Source organism: Gymnoscopelus braueri (genome assembly GCF_963280865.1).
Source record: "Gymnoscopelus braueri genome assembly, chromosome: 3".
Taxonomy (NCBI): Eukaryota; Metazoa; Chordata; class Actinopteri; order Myctophiformes; family Myctophidae; genus Gymnoscopelus; species Gymnoscopelus braueri.
In genome coordinates this window covers 25,883,636-25,901,955 of record NC_137612.1, presented here as the reverse complement: position 1 = coordinate 25,901,955, position 18,320 = coordinate 25,883,636, and the positions used below count along the sequence as shown (strand labels likewise).

General features: G+C 45.2%; 1 protein-coding gene across 1 annotated transcript in view; it reads left to right on the top strand.

The window, feature by feature from the left end:
- Positions 1–18,320, top strand: part of chd5 (chromodomain helicase DNA binding protein 5) — a 56,200-nt gene that overhangs the window by 6,034 nt on the left and 31,846 nt on the right. The window contains exons 2-9 of the mRNA XM_080423365.1: positions 2,761–2,912; positions 9,383–9,601; positions 11,779–11,897; positions 13,283–13,527; positions 13,623–13,735; positions 15,154–15,280; positions 15,809–15,975; positions 17,991–18,215. Of these exons, the coding sequence (XP_080279491.1) occupies positions 2,761–2,912; positions 9,383–9,601; positions 11,779–11,897; positions 13,283–13,527; positions 13,623–13,735; positions 15,154–15,280; positions 15,809–15,975; positions 17,991–18,215 (1,367 nt within the window). The remainder of the gene's footprint in view (positions 1–2,760; positions 2,913–9,382; positions 9,602–11,778; positions 11,898–13,282; positions 13,528–13,622; positions 13,736–15,153; positions 15,281–15,808; positions 15,976–17,990; positions 18,216–18,320) is intronic.

Sequence of the window (18,320 nt, the reverse complement as noted above, 5' to 3'; positions counted from 1 at the left end):
CGTGGGGATCCCTTAGGATTGGTTTAGGGAATTTCTAATCCCCTCCCCCTTGTAATCCCCGACACTGGAGCCAATTTCAGACTGAAGCTCCACGCAGCTTCAGTCTGATAATCAGGCTAAGACTCCAGTGCATTCCGTAAACTTCCGGTTCAGGGCTTTGTCACTATTCGGCTCCTCCCGAGCCGCAATTGGACTGGCCCAATGACGTGAACGGAGGTGACGCAACTCTCCTTATATGGCTCTGGGAGTCACCAACTAATCAGAACCTTTGAAGGAGTGAGCCCTTGTATTTTATTTGGTTTTCAGAAGAAATCAATAGACTGTTCTATTGCCATTGATTAATCCTTTGAAGCCAATGATGTGTGTGTGTGTGTGTGTGTGTGTGTGTGTGTGTGTGTGTGTGTGTGTGTGTGTGTGTGTGTGTGTGTGTGTGTGTGTGTGTGTGTGTGTGTGTGTGTGTGTGTGTGTGTGTGTGTGCTGTCTTAATAGAGGATAAGTGGCGTGTGAGGTCTGTGGGCCAACTTCACAGGACCCCACGCATTAGGGAGTAGTGCACTTCAGTGTCAGTGTTGGCTGATTGACTCTGATACATGCGCTGCATATTTTATGGCCTCCAGTCTGTGAGCGTGCAAGCGTGTGTGTGTGCGTGTGTGTGTGTGTGTGTGTCTATGCTATATCTACACAGTATATGAGAAAGAAAGACGGACATAAAGATATAAAGACAGACAGGGATAAGAGAGAGAGAAACGGACAGGATTCACCCTGCATCTGTTTGTGCGTGCGTGCGTGCGTGCGTGCGTGCGTGCGTGGGTGTCTGAGAGAGACAGAGCTTGTGCGTGTTAACAGTGGTGAATTGAGCAGGGCTGCCTCATCACCGTCTCTCCCTTTACAGTACTCCTCTGTGACCCACTGTGGCATCACTGAAGTCTGCCGTGCTCAGCAGTCGGCATGCTTGTACACAACAGCTCTGAGACAATACAGCTGACAACCTGCAGCGGGCCGCTTTAGTCCCAGCAAGCATTAAAAAGCCGCAAATAGGCTTACTACGCCCCACTGGCACTAGAAAGGGGGTTTCCCATTCAAGAAGTTGGGACAGTCACTCCAGTGCACAATCAAATCCATAGTGTTCATTTAACCCCAAAGAATGTATACATTTTTCTGTCTAGTTAAATTAACACTAGATTTTGCTGTGATTTTGTTTACCGTTTCACTTTATGCTTTCACGGGACTAACTTAGCTGAGGTGATCATGATTCGGCCTGTACATTAACTTTTGGATTCATAAATTCAACATTTCTTGCAGAAAGTACAGAGGATTAAAAATATTTCGTTTCAGTTCCTCAACATTGTAGCAGCAATAACAACAATAAAAAGAGAATAGTTAAGAATAGTATGGTGGTACTGTCATGAAATGAATTATAGCGTTAGTTCATGCAGGACACGGTAGTCGCAAAAGCTCAGCTGTAATCAGCTGTCAGTCTGCTGATTGCTTTCAATCAGCCACGCTTTCCTACACACCAATCACACCTCATTCCCTCAACAAGGCGGTCCGTTTAAATACGGCTCTCTCCTACATTAGATCTCTGCTTCAATTGCTGACTGAAATAGCTATGTTGTATGTATTGTTAATCAAAGCACACTTGAGGTGCTGTGAGCTTCTAATATTATAGTATATTATGCATTAAGTATAGGTTGCAAGGATACAAGGTTGCTGTTAGGCAGACACCTTATGGATCTCCATATTTCAACTTTTTTTTTCATAAATTAATGCCCTATCAATCAATAGTGTTGCACAAATGTTTTTGTAAATAGCAGATCTACATGCTTGTTTCGATGCGCCACGTTGTAAGCTTGTAGATTGGCTATATTTACTATTTAAAAAATGGTTTTAAATATGAAAAAGGAATGTTTTTTGGACATACAAGGTTTTCACCCGACAACAACGATGTATATGTGTATGTACATTAATATGAGCATTTGTTTAAATGGTAAATGGTGCATTACTGCATTTGTAAATCGCCTTTATCCAAAGCGCTTTACATTCACTCTTAAACACAGCCATGCAAGGCACCAACCCGCTGACCGGGAGCAGTCGGAGTTCAGTGTCTTGCTCAAGGACACTTTGACAATAACCCATGGGGAGCCTGGCTGGGATCGAACCGGGAACCTTCTGATTCCAACGTAGCTGCTCTACCTCCTAAACCACTACCCCCTTGTGTACAGTCTTAGTATATACATTGTCCTGTGTGTGGGTATGGGGTGTGGTTAGAACAGACAGGTTACTTGTTAAAAGTGGCTGATAAGGTAGCTAGATGAGCTCATCAGGTGCAGTTTACCAGCTGGCAAATATTTAGGAGAGCATCAGTGTCCATTGTCCAATCATTAGGCATGTAATGATTCATCGTAAATAGATTCAAACTGGTGACAATTTGAATCGATTTAATAAATAAAAAAAAGCGATGCAAACAGCAGAGAGCGCGTAAAAAAAATAGAAGAAAATACAGGATCTTTGTAAGAGAATTGATAGTCATTTGCTACTGTATTGAAAAGAGGATAAGAGAAAACACAGTTTTGTAAAAAAAATACTGGAGTTGTGTAAGAGAAAAAATAAATGTGTATCGTGAACCTAGTATTGTGATTCGAATCGTATCGTGAGTTGAGTGAATCGTTACATGCCTACTAATCATGCATCATGTTTCTGAAATGTTGATGTACTGAGTACTGGCAAACGCCTCTTGTGTCTTTGTGTTTTTCTGTTCAGATGAGGATGGGGATGGCGAGCGCAACGTCATGCCTCTCACGCCCCTGGATAGCTTCTTCTCTGATGACGACTCCCTCAAGCAACCGAAGAAGAAGAAGCCCAAAAAGATCAAAGAGGGGAAAATGCCAAAAGTCAAGAAGAGGAAAAAGGAGGTAAGGAAGGGGGGTGTTCATGTGCAGCCAGTCGTTCCATCTGTCATGACCCCAGCGATCATACATAATAGGGTTATTTTGTCTTTGAGCTTACCTCATGTTCGCCGTCTCTGTCTTGTCCCCTCCGGTTGGATCAAAGGTGCGCTTTAGCCCCCAGACTGCTTCTGTAATCTAAATGGGAGGCGGTGGAGCGTGTCTAGCTTACGGGCACGTTGGCCACCAGTGTCATTATTGGTGCCAGTGTAAGCTGTACGCAGTAAGAGCCAGTTTAGAGAGTGTGCATGGGTGCCTGTGGCGGTGGAAGTCGTATAGTGGTGGCAGTGGAGGTGGCAATGGGAACTATTAGGTCAGCTGTGTGTGCATGTGTGCCAGCTCAGTGGCAGAAGTTAGAGCTGGGATGGAGGGATTTTAACCACATGAACCCTAGCTTCCCTATTCTGGTCATGTCATAGCCAAACCTTTGGCAGTATAGCTACATTTGGTGTAGAGGGAAGAAAAGCAGGGGACCTAGTTTAGACTGGGGGAATCCGGTCAACGAAAGTATATATAGTTTAAGTGGTTAATGCCACGCTTCTCCATTGTCTCTGGTCCCTAACGTTAGTGATCATGCCAGATGTTTGAATAACTCACAGTTTAGTTTTTGTTATCATTTAGTCTATGTCTGTGTCTAACTGCATGTTAGCAGCTTGAGATAGATCTAGTTGTCAGTGCACAATAATACTTTATACACAACTTACTTTAGTATACAAATATATATTGCCCTTTAAAACGCTGCAATCTTTTTTGTGATATCGAAAAAACATCACATGGATGCATGCATGTTCATTAATATGCAGTGTAATATGCAGTGAATAGATAAACAAATCAAATAAAGTAAAGAAGGCCCTAGACAAAGTATATGTTTGTCTATTTCACTAATACATTGTTATTTTATCCATCTAAATGGTGGAGCATGGTGACTTAGTAAAACTGGCTCATTAACCATGGTTGAAGTTCTCCATACAGAAATGTTGACCAGGTTATCAGGTACTTTTCCATACCTGGATACCAACTATGGAAGAAGCAGAGGCATAACCCCACGTTTGCAACTACTTTCGCCTGCACTTCACCGGGTATGGACTAGTTAGTACAATATAACTTATACAATTGAGGAGGTTGGATTTTGGTCTACCTGCTCTTCTGAGACGTTTAGATCCTGTGTCCAGGTTGACAAGTACTACTGCCTGAAAATCAAAATTCAATTTCTCCCCTGAGCAAGCAGACAGACCTTATTAGTTCAGTGGTTAAAATGTCAGCACTTGCGCAGGAGGAGACCTGGATTTAAATCCGGGGTATAACAGGAAAATAACACATTAAGATAACTTCATAATTTCATCATAATTTAGTTGGATATACTTTTGCCACACAGTAAAACGTTTCCAGTTAGGATGTGTCCCTGTTAAGCCGAATTTATACTTCGAAACCAACAGCAGAGAGGAGAGACAAGTGAGACAAAACAGGGGTTTGATTCGAACCCCGGGTCCTCACGCTCACTAGGAGCATATGTTGTGTCCACTAACTGGCTGAGCCGCAAGACACCCCTCTGTGTCCATCCTTTGTGTAATTTCTCCACTTTACTGATGTTTTCTGCCACTGAAGTCTATTCCCAGTGTCTATGAACCCTATTCAAATTAAGAGTGAGTGATTTGTTCCGCATGATGTACATGTCAAAATGCTAAACATTTGCGAAGCCCCAGTGCAGTAAACATTTTGGTCATGCAACCATGCGCTCTACAGTACAGACACACTGTGCCATTGAACCACATTCCCAGTGTGTCTCCTGGCCATGATGGCCGTGTGGCTGAGAGCGGTATCAGTGACATAGCCAGGATGTTCCTCTCTGATGGCCGGGGAAGCCAGCCAGCGCTGTGAGGAGCCCGGCTGGCCAGGCACGCCACCAGGCCTTTGGCTGTCTGTGATAAACACTGAGCTCTAGGTCCCGCTGAGCTAATGAGGGGGGACTCCCTCTCTGACACAGTCTCTTCTCTTTCACACACTAACACACACACACACACACACACACACACACACACACACACACACACACACACACACACACACACACACACACACACACACACACACACACACACACACACACACACACACACACACACACACACACACACACACACACACACACTGTTTTCCCCCTCCTTTTCAAGCCTGCTCTCTCCTTCTCTCTCACACGTCACTTCTCTGCCTGCGTAGTGATGCCCCCGCTTTTGTTTCTGGCTTTTCCTGTATGTTGTCACGATTTCTTTCTTTCTTTCTTTCTTTCTTTCTTTCTTTCTCTTTCTTTCTTTCTTTCTTTCTTTCTTTCTTTCTTTCTTTCTTTCTTTCTTTCTTTCTTTCTTTCTTTCTGGCTTTCTTTCTTGCTTTCATGTATCAATCCGTCGTACACCCCTTACCTGCCCTTCTGCTTTGCCTTTTTTCCCTTTCTTCCCCTCCATTTTTCCCTTTTCATTTCCTCTCACACAGAACAACCACTGCTGCTGTAATTCACTTCCAATCGCTCGCCAAAGGTTGGTGTCAGAAAGGGGCCACAGATCAATTGGGGTCACAGTGCTGTCACTGTCAGTAAGCACATCTCCCTCCCAGTGCAGAGCTGCTGGCGGGATGCATTCAGCAGTGGTTCTCCAACATTTTCATGTCAAGGACTCCCAAATTGATTTGTATTAAGCTGCGGATACTCATTTAAAAAGACTTTGTGCCAAGGACCATAGTGCACACGAGAAGATTTGTCAACATAAAATGGGGCTTAAGTGTTTAAACGGTTCCTCAGTTTGCTGGGGACACCCAGGAACCCCCTCAAGGACCCCCGGGGGTTCCTGGACACCACTGTGAGTACCAGTGGCATACAGTATTAGCCAGGGAGGGACTTTCTTGTCTGATTCCTCTCAGCGCCTGCCCCAAACAAAAGGCCCATACAGACGGAGGCATGGTGACTGACCTGCCTGTGAGAAATCAATTTGTGCCAAGGGGAATTGGGAGTAAACAAGAAGCCATGGCTGAATTCAGTGGAAAAAGAGGGTGCTGCAGTTTGGCTCTGGAGTGTCACAATGACTGTGCAGTGATGCTTACCTCTTCAATATTGTGAAGAAATGCAGGCAGTGAGAGATGGACTGTATTTTTTAAAGTTTTAATTTGCTTTGCTTTGAGTTGAGGGAATGGGAGTTGACAGAAAGCTGCAGCTGATTTTGACGAATAGAAAGAGACTATTTATTCATTTATTTTTTGCTCTGATAAAGCGTTTAAGGTGCTATAGGACAAACCTATATATCACATTTTGTCAAACTGGGTCATGTCAGCATATACTGTACTTATTTTATAGTTCCAGTGGCATTCGCTGCAATTTCCCTAAGGCAACAACATCACAGGGAATGCATCTAATTTAATTACCCTTTCAGATTTTTTTGGTTTCTTCCTTTAAAGAAGAGGCACCCTATTTGTCGCTGCCAGCATTCCCTTTTATATGTATTTTGTGGTGCCATGATGTGTGTGTGTAAAACATTGAACTCTTGGCCACCGTGACGATGTCGTACAGTAGTACCATGTTCGCTTCAGAGTTGCACTCCAGCTTAATATTGGTTCTGGTTCCCTGTCTGCTTCTCTTCCTCTTCCTCTTCTTCCTCCGCCCCCATTCCCATCCCCCATCTCCCCTTTTCTATTTACCCCCCCCCCCCTCTCTCTCTCTCTCTCTCTCTCTCTCTCTCTCTCTCTCTCTCTCTCTCTCTCTCTCTCTCTCTCTCTCTCTCTCTCTCTCTCTCTACCCCCCCCCCCCCTGCTCTCACTCTCTCTCTCACTCCTTCCCTCTTCTTATGCATAAATGAGATTTGTCTAGACGGGTGCCTGGGTGCGCAGGCGCTGCAACCACAGGCCTCTGCATAACAAGCTCGTTATGCAAACGCCTCTGATTGGATGGCGCCGTTCCATTGGCTGCCACCGCTACAGAGTGAGGAGGAGGGGGGGGGTGGTGGGAGAGTGGCACAGTAGAAAGAAAAAGAGTGAGAGAGAAAAAAGAGTCGGGGCTGTGAGGGAAAGAGAGAGAGAGAGAGAGAGAGAGAGAGAGAGAGAGAGAGAGAGAGAGAGAGAGAGAGAGAGAGAGAGAGAGAGAGAGAGAGAGAGAGAGAGAGAGAGAGAGAGAGAGAGAGAGAGAGAGAGAGAGAGAGAGAGAGAGAGAGAGAGAGAGGATGGAGTGGTTGTGAGGAAGAAATAGAAAGAGGGAGACAAAACAGGACAGGAACTGTAAAGGGAGAGAGAAAGAAAGGTAAATAAATAAACAAAAAATTATCAGGGGGTGGATAGGAAGTTGTGGGGGAGAGAGATAGAAAGAGAGGGAGATGTGAAAGAGAGAGAGAGAGAGAGAGCGAGACAGCCCTAGACATTGCTCGATTTCCGTTGCCATGGCAACACAGCCTGGCTGCTGGTAGGGTTGGCGGGCGCTGCGGCAACGTGAGCCCTTTTCACTGTGCTGCAGAGCAACAACGCCTGCAACACTCTCCATGCACGCGCACGCACACACACATACACACACATGCATGCACGTGCACACACACACATGCACACAACACAGGCCTACTGTGCAACAGGCAGCAAGAAGACCACTGTGCGTGATCAAGCCCCATAATGCTCTCCAGAACACAAACTCTCACACGTGCACACGTGCATGTGCAGTGTGTACATAGAGGGGAGGAACAACCCCCCCACCCCCCACCCCTTCCCCACAAACACACACTCGCACGCATGCACGTACGCACGCACACGCACACGCACGCACACACACACACACACACACACACACACACACACACACACACACACACACACACACACACACACACACACACACACACACACACACACACACACACACACACACACACACACACACAGGTGTGGTACAAGTAAGAGTGAGTGAGTTATACAATTACACCACGCACACACATACTTTATGGAGGCACGCACACAAACACATGCACACACACACACACACACACACACACACACACACACACACACACACACACACACACACACACACACACACACACACACACACTCACACACACACACACACACACACACACACACACACACACACACACACACACACACACACACACACACACACACACACACACACAATAAATACATTCAATAATTAATTGATTTATGAAAGGAACAGCAACACACACCCTGTTGAACAACAGTGGAGCCTAGTAAAATCCTTGGTGTTAATTTAACTCAATTTAACTCCAAAATGGGCCTTTACGGGTCTATAACTCTGAGAGTGTACACATGGAATCCAATGGCTCCTCATGGGTCCATTTGGTTCCATTTGTACACTCTCAGAGTATAATAACACTGTAAAGTTGTTTACAGTGTATAGAGCAGCTCAAGGCTGTGTTGTGTCTCTGGTGGGTCACGGTGTGTTGTGGAAGTGAGTGTAGAGGTGAGTGTGCTTCCATTAGCATTGGTTTTTGGGGAGGTTTCTTTACAGTATTTGAGGACTTAAGTTATCTGGCTATGAAGTAGATGTTTATGTCGGGGACTCACCATTTTAATAAGTTTGTGACATTGGAATACCATTAGACTGGATGAATTGCCATTTAACCTACACAGTGAGATCCATAGTGTTCATTTGGGGTGCGCTTATTCCTATTCCGTAGTGGCGCATAGATTTGTTTTGCATGGATTGGTCTCAGTGGGAGTGACGCCCCTGTCGTGATCATCTGCCCTATTATTGGGTTTCCTCTTTCAAACATTTCCCCTTATGGCTCCGTTTACATCAGTAATCTCTGAATCCTGGCTCTGGAGGGACCTTTATCTGAAGAGAGGCTTTCTTTGTATGAATTCATCTTGGAATCTGGCCCAATTGGCCCAGAAATCATCTTTTTAGTCCACCACCTCCAGAGATAGAGGGCCAAATTTAATTCTGATGCCACATTCTGACTGTTGTGTTTTTTTTTAAACCAGCCCTAGCACTACTGTATTTCTGCAAATGTCTGTAAACGTTTGATGTGATTTTGCTTGTTAATGCTTGTGGGAAAAGGCACAATCAATTAGGGGCGCAACAGTTAATCAAACTAATCGATTTGAATGGAATAATCAATAAAAACACAAATAGCAGATCTACAAATTCTCAATGTGTTGCGATGCAATGCATTGTGAGCTTGTAGATTGGTTATTTTAGCTTTTTTTTTTTTTGACGCCATTGTACACCATAAATATGTGTGTGCGTGTGTGTGTGTGTGTGTGTGTGTGTGTGTGTGTGTGTGTGTGTGTGTGTGTGTGTGTGTGTGTGTGTGTGTGTGTGTGTGTTTGTGTGCGTGCGTGCGTGCGTGCGTGCGTGCACGTGCGTGTGCGCGTGCCTGCATGCGTGCCTGCCTGCGTGCGTGCGTGCGTGCATTTGCATGTGTGTTCATCAGGGAGTGGTCCAGCCGGTAGTTGACAGTGACATTGAGGATGCTTCGGAGATGGAGGAGGAACGCGAGCGTCCAGAGATAGGCTCAGAGAGCGAGAGCAGCACCTTTGGGCCAACCAAGAAAAAGAAGAAGAAACCAAAGGAGAAGAAAGAGAAGAAGCCCAGGAAGAAGAAGAGAGAGGAGGAGGATGATGACGATGACGATGATGATGGCAACATGAAAGTGAGTTGGAGTCAAGAGAAGCTTTTCACAGAAGGTCTTACAGCCCGATTTACACTTTGGTGCGCGTGCCAGTGTCGCACGTCAAAAATAGCCAATTCACAAGCTTGTAATAATAATACATACAATTTATATAGCGCTTTTCTGAGTACTCAATGTACACAAAACAAGCAACAAAATAAATACAACTTTATTACGAAAAAGTAGTAAAAACTGTAGATCCAAAATATTCAGTATGCGACCACGTCCGACAGAGTGTAATTTAAGCGTAAGGGCGCGCTCCCACCGCACTTTTATTTTACCTCTGGGGCAGAATCTGCCAATGCTTTGTCAATGCAAATGCGTGGATTCTTGGAAAAAATCCGCAAGACCAGGAATCCACGCATTTGCATTGACAAAGCATTGGCAGATTCTGCCCCTGAGGTAAAATAAAAGTGCGGTGGGAGTTGGCTGGCCGCTGTTTGCAGAATCTGCCAATGCATTGTCAATGCAAATGCGTTGATTCACGCAAGAGCAGATTTTTCCGCTAGTCGCGCAGACCTTGCGTTTATCTGCTCTCCGCGACTAAGCATAAAACTGCTGGAGGCAGGCGCTGATTTTCTCCCTCTGTCCAATCGGGTGAGTCGAAGGCGGACTGTCTCAAGACTCAGGAAGCAACATGGTGCTCAAGGCAGCAGGCGGCATAGATATGGCAGGCGGTGCGGGCTACGGGGAGGCTCCTGAAAGTGAGTGACAGGCGCGACACTCCCGTTTTTTTTAATCCGCTGGCTGCAGAAAACTGTGGCCGCGCACAACCTGCGTTTAACAGCGGCCAGCCAACTCTTGGTGGGAGCACGCCCTAAGCCTGTCTTATAGTTAAAATGCCTCTAGATATTTAAAGTTCCCCAGAAATCATGTTTTTTCTTTCGGTAAATTAAGCTGTCCTGTGAAACTCCTGGTAGTTTCTTGTGCCCTGCGTACCTCCAAAGCAATTAAATTTGGATTTAGCACTCACTGAATCCAGTTTTGACGCGGGACACTCAACTCAGATTAGGTGTGACATGACAAATTAATTAATTAATTGAACTAATCGATTTTGCGATTATAAAAAAATTAAAATAATCGATCATCTAATAAAACTAGAGGTTCGGGCACAGCCCATATATAGACATCTCTGTATCTGTCTGTCTACCTGTGTCCCTTTTATGCCCATACAGTATATGGAGATCTCTGTATATTTAGCATTGCTTGCGTAATTGTACTTGCTGTACTGTTTGCAATATTGTTTTAAGTTTATAAAGTAATCAATCAATCAATCAAATCAATGCATTGGTCAATGAGGAAGTACGCAGGGATGTTTAGTGATCCAAAACAAGCGCTCTCCCGTCCCCAGCACCACATGTGTGGGTGCCCCGTCAGTAAGTAAATTACTAGCTTGCTATTAAGTTTTCGTCACACGTTTTGTGTTTACGTTCGGATGTTTTCTACCTAAATTCTGAAGGATCAAACATCATACAGTACATAGTCATAGATCCTGGCATACTAAATGGAGGCAAAGAGAGAGCAAAGAAAGTGGTGAAAAAAAACAAATGCTGAACGAGCACCTCCGTGTATTCCAGGCTAACAGTAAAGCTTCTTTAGAGACTTTTTGCGGGAAGAAAAATACTTGTCAAATATATTTATTGAACAAAGATGATTTTTCTGACATGGATAGGGACTTTAAATAAATGACAGCTGTGCGTTAGTGAATAAGCCCTTTGTCTTGTTCTGCTGTGATTGAGTATCTCATTACGCGTATGATGTGAAAAGTCTCTCTTCACATCATACTTTCAATGAAATGTTAATCTATTCATCTTGCCTGCATGTTTAATTAATTAAATTCGTAACCACATGAACCCTAGCGTCCCCTTTTTCCGGGGAGAACATTCAGTGAAAATAGAACAATGTGTTGCGTTGCGACACATTGTGAACTTTTAGATCGGCTATTTTCGGCAAAGATATTTAGTTTAGAGGGAAAAAAGGAGGGGTCCTAGTAGTATAGACCCCTGGGGGACTCTGGTCAACTAAGTAGTTAAAACTGCGTGCGTGCGTGCGTGCGTGCGTGCGTGCGTGCGTGCGTGCGTGCGTGCGTGCGTGCGTGCGTGCGTGCGTGCGTGCGTGCGTGCGTTTCATGTCGATATATTGTTTCTATGTTGTCTCAGGAACCCAAGTCGTCCTGCCAGCTGATGCAGGAGTGGGGTCTGGAGGATGTTCAGTATGGCTTCACTGAGGAGGATTATAAGACCATCACCAACTACAAGGCCTTCAGCCAGTTCCTCAGGTGAGCGTCCATTTTGTGAATGATGCCTAATTAATATTTCGTCTTACCACACGTTGCTTGGCAAAATGGCCGATCTACAACACGATGTGATGCGTTGTGGGCTTGTAGATTGGCTCCATACAGAATGTCTGTCAGAGCAAAGGTCACTGCACCAATTAGAGGCTTTTTTAATTGCCTCATACTCATAATTATACTGATTGATGACAAAATGACATTGCATGGATAACTTAGCCCTGATAAGGGACACTAGTTACTGATGAGAGTTTTGGGGTATTTAAATGTATTGAATCAAATTGTTGTTCACATTGCATGTACAAATATGTGATGACTTCTTGTTGTTGATGGATTGATATACTAAGGCCAGCGAATCTCTCCAGCTTTCTTTAGTAACTATTTCATATCTGCGTAATAATCTTCTGCACTGCCTCCTTGGGTTGGCACAATTCCTCAGCCACAAACAAAACCTTCACACTGTGTCCATTTATAGCGTGGTGGTCATGTCCCCTGTCTCAGGACCTACAGGTTCCCCTTTCCCAAGGACCCAGGATCAAATCCCACTAGAGCCTTCAGCCTTCTGTCTCCTCTATGCTCTTTCCCTCGCAGTGTCCCCACTGTCTGTTTGAATAAAGAACACAATCCCATTGGGACCGGACTGCTCACTATCCTCCAACACACGCACGCACACGCACGCACGCACGCACGCACGCACGCACGCACGCACGCACGCACGCACGCACGCACGCACGCACGCACGCACGCACGCACGCACGCACGCACGCACGCACGCACGCACGCACGCACGCACGCACGCACGCACGCACGCACGCACGCACGCACGCACGCACCACGCACACCCTACAGTGAAACTAGAGCACGGCGTTGGGGTGGCGAGCAAACAGTGGTCGTTTTGTTTGAGCTAGAAACGCTCTGCTGTTGGTATAAAGAGTGTGTCTCACCTGGGGCTGGCTGGCTGAGCAGAGCTTGAGCTGAGCCCGTGCTCTGACAAAGTGGAGCATAGGCTCCTGCAGAGCCCCCTGTGAGTAGTCAGCTGCTCGCTGGATGCCGGTGACAGCTTGGAGGCTCAGGGACTCAGTGCCCTGACCCACTATCTCTCACAGGCCACTGTGCCAAACCTCCAGCTTGTCGCCTGACAAATCACAAACATGACACGCACGCACAGCGTAGCGCGGCACAGCAGGCACAGCAGTGCACAGCAAAACTTTACGGGGGGCGGGGACTGGGGGCAGCAGGGTGTCTGCAAATCAAGACACAGTTCCCTCCGGTGCAGGAGGTAGCATCAATTACATCAATGGGAGCAGGAGCATGACACTGTAATATTGCCCTCTCCTTTTCTCTCCTCTCCTCTCCTCTTTGGTTTTACTCAGACCCCTCATTGCCAAGAAGAACCCGAAGATTCCCATGTCAAAGATGATGACGGTGCTGGGAGCCAAGTGGCGAGAGTTCAGTGCCAACAATCCCTTCAAAGGCGCATCTGCCACTGCCGTGGCTGCCGCCGTGGCCGCCGCTGTGGAAACGGTTACCGTGGCACAGCCGCTCTCTCTCAGCAGCAGCCAGCCGAGCTCGCAGCTGCAGGGGCCAATCAAAAAAGCCAAAACCAAAGAGGGAAAGGGTAAGGGCTTGTAAACTGTGACAGAACGGATGTTTTTAGAAATAATAACCTCGGCATCTCAATTAACATAACTGTGGTGCGGTCCTGTGTCCCAGGGCCAGGAGTGAGAAAGAAAAGCAAGGCTGTGAAAGACGTGAAGAAGAAGCTGAAGGCAAAGAAGACCAAATCAAAGTTGGCCCAAAGTGCGAAGAAGAAGAAAGCATCGTCGGTATGTTGTGCTGTGCTTTCATTCGTCTGTTCACACAGAGACGAATGAAACTGGTGAAGTTCAATGGGAAATGTACTTTATTTGAACATTGCATAGCATTGCATAAAATATAATACCATACCATGGTGTACAATAAATGCTATTGCATGCTATGTAAGGGACAATGAACAGGGTGAGTCAAGACCCCGATGTGAAGTGGAAATAAACCCCGGTTTTCTTTTTCAATAATGACCTCCTCGCTTATACACAGCTACTTAATTAAGAAATCAATAATTTGACACAACATATAACAACAACACTATTTGATTGAGTTAAAGGGGTTTGCTTATGGTAAAGAAAATTGTCTGTTAGATTGGGGTTCATCCTGCGCAACACGGCCGGCTCGCCAAACTCCAGTAAGTGCTCATCAATATAGTTTGAGGTACTGTTCAATGGAGTTCAATGGACAGGTGGCGCCATCTTGGTAGGTTTTTGCTATTACGTTCAATGGGGTGACGTCACACTCTCTTTCTATTATGAATCCGGTTTTTTTTGTTTGCCTATTTCTCACCGCAGATGTTTTCCAAAATATTCCTTAGTGCAATGTTAAGCTGTAAAATGACATTGTTTTTTTTACTTGGATGCCATGTTGGATACGGCACAAAACTAAGCACTGCAGATTGATATGATCCAGGTGCTCAGTTTATTGATCAGAACTACGTCCATAGCAACGGTCTGTTATTTATAGCAGCAGCCTGTAATCAATAAATAACAGACCGCTGAATGCTGTCATTGACCAATCAGAATTGAGCATTCAACCAAGCCATATAATAAATGGTATTAGTATAGTAATGCCATGTCATAGCCCAGAATAGCATAGCATACCATACAACAGCACTCCATAACATACTATACTTTAACATATCATCTGTCTCGGTGTGTGCCCGTTTCTCCTCACTGGCTGGAGCACTTGATCTGCGAAGCCCGTTTCTCAATTTCATCAAATCTCAGCTTTTTATTAGCCATTATGTGTCAAACAATGGGAGATAACGTTGCCAGGTTTTGCGGGTTTCGCGCGAGAAACAAGCAGCAAGGTCTGTACTTTCGCCTGCGCCCTTCGCCGGGGCTTGGGTGCTCATATCCCCCTACGGGTATGGTCTAGTTCTATATAACATACCATAAAACATAAATGTAATTTGGGTCTGAATGCAGTGTAATTTTTGCCTCCATCTTAACTAAGCAAATTGTGTGTGAGTCATCATGTGTGCGTGCGTGCGTGCGTGCGTGCGTGCGTGCGTGCGTGCGTGCGTGCGTGCGTGCGTGCATGTATGCATTTATGTACCTTTGTAACCTTTATTTAACCAGGAGAGTCACATTGAGGTTCAAGACCTCATTTACAAGTAAAGTGTGTGTGTTTGTGTGTGTGTGTATTTTTCTAGAGTGAGGAAGAATTCTTTGAAGAGTCAGACTTTGATGACATCAGCATCCACAGTGCCTCTGTGCTTTCTGACACCTCCGGGGCTGCCGCCAAGAAAAAGGCCAGACGCGGGAGGAAAAAAAGGAAAAGTATGTTTACCTTCTCCACTCGTGTCTTTCTCTGGGTACTTCACTTAAATCCCACCGAAATCCTTCATAACCCAACAGACTGCATACTTTAAGTAAACAAAACAATGGGTGCATGAGCAACTGAGCATGTATGTGTTAAGCAATCCACTGCAATCCAACTGCACTGACCAATGAGCAGCTACACTGGTGCACACTTGTACTGTGTGTATGCAAGTTAAAGCTGTAATCCGTAACTTATTTTAATGAATAAAATGTTATTTTAACCATTTTGTACGATAGAGTATGTTAATACAATATAACTAGCACGTCTGCAGTGTTGGAGGTAGACCCTGGTGACGGTCTGGATACCTACTGGTTGACAAGTAGTACTGCCTGAAGCCCATGAGCACAATATCTGCCCCAGTCAAGTGGGGATTGCCTCTTGCCTGAGCGGTAGAAATTTGGCCTCTCATGCAGGAGATCTGGGTTCAATTCCTGGGTAGGACATAAAAGTTAATCTCGCTAATCTATGCCCTTTGCATTGTCCAGAGGAAGATGGCGATGGCTATGAGACAGACCACCAAGACTACTGCGAAGTATGCCAGCAGGGCGGCGAGATTATCCTGTGTGACACCTGTCCCCGAGCCTATCATTTGGTCTGCCTCGACCCCGAGTTGGAGAAGGCCCCTGAGGGCAAGTGGAGCTGCCCCCACTGCGTGAGTGCGATTTCATTAGAACTATCCCATAGTGTGCTTTGATGCACGCTGATGACCCATTCATATTGAAGATATTATATTACGGAGCTTGTCCGTGTAAATCCTGTTTCCAGTAACCTGATTATGTTATTATCCTGATTACGAGAAGCCGCGTTCTTATTCCAATTATGGTGAACCAATATGATATCTGGCACACGCAAGATATTAGCTGGGATACTGGGGTAAAGTATGTAGCCATCTTAACCCATTTACAGTAATATCTGTTTCTGCAATCTGTGTCAGATCAATTTCCATGTTAATATCCTGAATATTCCGTCTGCTCGTGTGCACAGGGATATTCATAAGTGGGATATGAAGATGCACATAAACAGCTTATCGCAAATAAGAACTTAGCCAGGATTTGAGCTGGATTTATTATCTGGAATGTAGAGTCGAAGGAGAAGTTCTTACTGCCATGGATTGAGATTTTTCTTTGCTTTGAAAAAATCCTGTGCTCTGGAGACCTGACACTGCTCAAGTGTTATATGATGGAAATGAGATGGAATAGCAGTATGCTTAATGTTCCGGCTGTCAGTGAATTTGAAAGATATCAGTATTGTAGAAACTAGGGTCAGAGGAACTTTCCGGGGACCCTGAAGGATTCAGAGGGCTGAGACGTAGACTGGCTAAAATACTCGGTGAAATCATCGGTGAAGCTTGCAGATGGCAAAAACCCTTTCTTGAAAGTGAGCACTGTGTATCATTTTTGCTCTTGTCGCCAATATAATTAACTTGCACAGGGCTGTGTTTACAAGTGAAAGTATTCCCAAAACCCAAAGGGACAGATGTGTGTTTCTACAGTATGTCTGTAGTCACACACTCACTGACTTTGATGCATGTCCTTGATAAGCCTGCCAGCACTCAGGGCTGACCCACTGTAAACTCATAGGGTTTAGGATTAGGTTCAGGGCTAGGGGCTCTCCTGCAGACTTTTTGAGCCCATGTTGATGCAGACTTCGCTTGAACAATAGCCCACAATTCATAACATTGTGATGTTAAAAGTGGGAGATGACAGGCGAAGGCCGGAAGCATCCAAACAACAAAAACAAACATGGAAGGAGCAGGCAAGAAGTTTACATAAAGGTATAAACAGCTCACTGGTGATTCATAGCAGCACTGTGTGTAGTTGTTTGACCTGTATGATGACATTTTTCATATGATTTGATCCTACAACATTAGTATTTTGCTAATAAACCTGGAGAAAATAACAAACCCCAATAATTAAATTACATATGGAATATGAGCCTAATTTCATCTCTATGGTTGATAGCAACAACTGCACAAAGGGCTGTCCCGTTGCTCATGGTGATTACATTTCGAGCCCCTGCACCCTCTTGCACTCACACGTTAACGCTGAGCACGCAGGAGACATTCATTAAACCCTGGGAGGGCTCACTGCTCATGGCATAGGGTGAACATTATGGTTGGGCCTCTCATGCAGTTCACTTCAAGTGTAATGTGGATTTCACACCAATTAATTTTAGATATTAATTTGAGAACAGACTGGTAGCCTTTGATGAGAGGCCTTCTTGGCCCCTGGTATAGTGTGTGTGTGTGTAGTATACTTGTAAATGCGAAGGTGTGTAAAAAAGGCAATAACCAACTCAATCTGGGAATTAACATGTCTATGCTGCATTTTAGGGATCAGGTTTTTCTGTCGTCCAGTTTGACTTCTCGATTGGAATTCCAACGGGGCCAATCAGCATCCTTTGAATGCGCTGATGATGAAGCAAGATCAGCACGAGAATTGAGAATTGATGTTTCTTTTGAGCTGTTTTGAAAAGACTCCCAGGAATAATGAAGTGAAATTAAATGGAAATTGTCAGGTGTCAGGCTAATAATTTGCTTGAAAAACTTGAAAACCTATAATTCAGAGATGAAATAAAAAGGCGTGAACATTGCACTTACATGGTTTACCTGGACCTCCACGACATCTCTGACCACACGCGTGTGCCATTTACGGGTCTCTCCCTCAGGAGAAGGAGGGCATCCAGTGGGAGGCGAAGGATGAGGATGAAGAGGAGGAAGAGCCAGAGCCAGTGGGAGAAGAAGAGGATGACCACCTGGAGTTCTGCCGAGTGTGTAAAGATGGAGGGGAGCTGCTGTGTTGTGACACATGCCCATCGTCCTATCACATCCACTGCCTCAACCCGCCCCTCCCTGAGATACCCAACGGGGAATGGCTGTGTCCGCGCTGCATGGTAAGCAGTGACACCTCACAGCAATAGAACGATATTTTTTTTTGGGGGGGGCAATTGTTCCTAAAATGTATTGTTCATTCTAGAGATGATTCCATCCCTGTGATG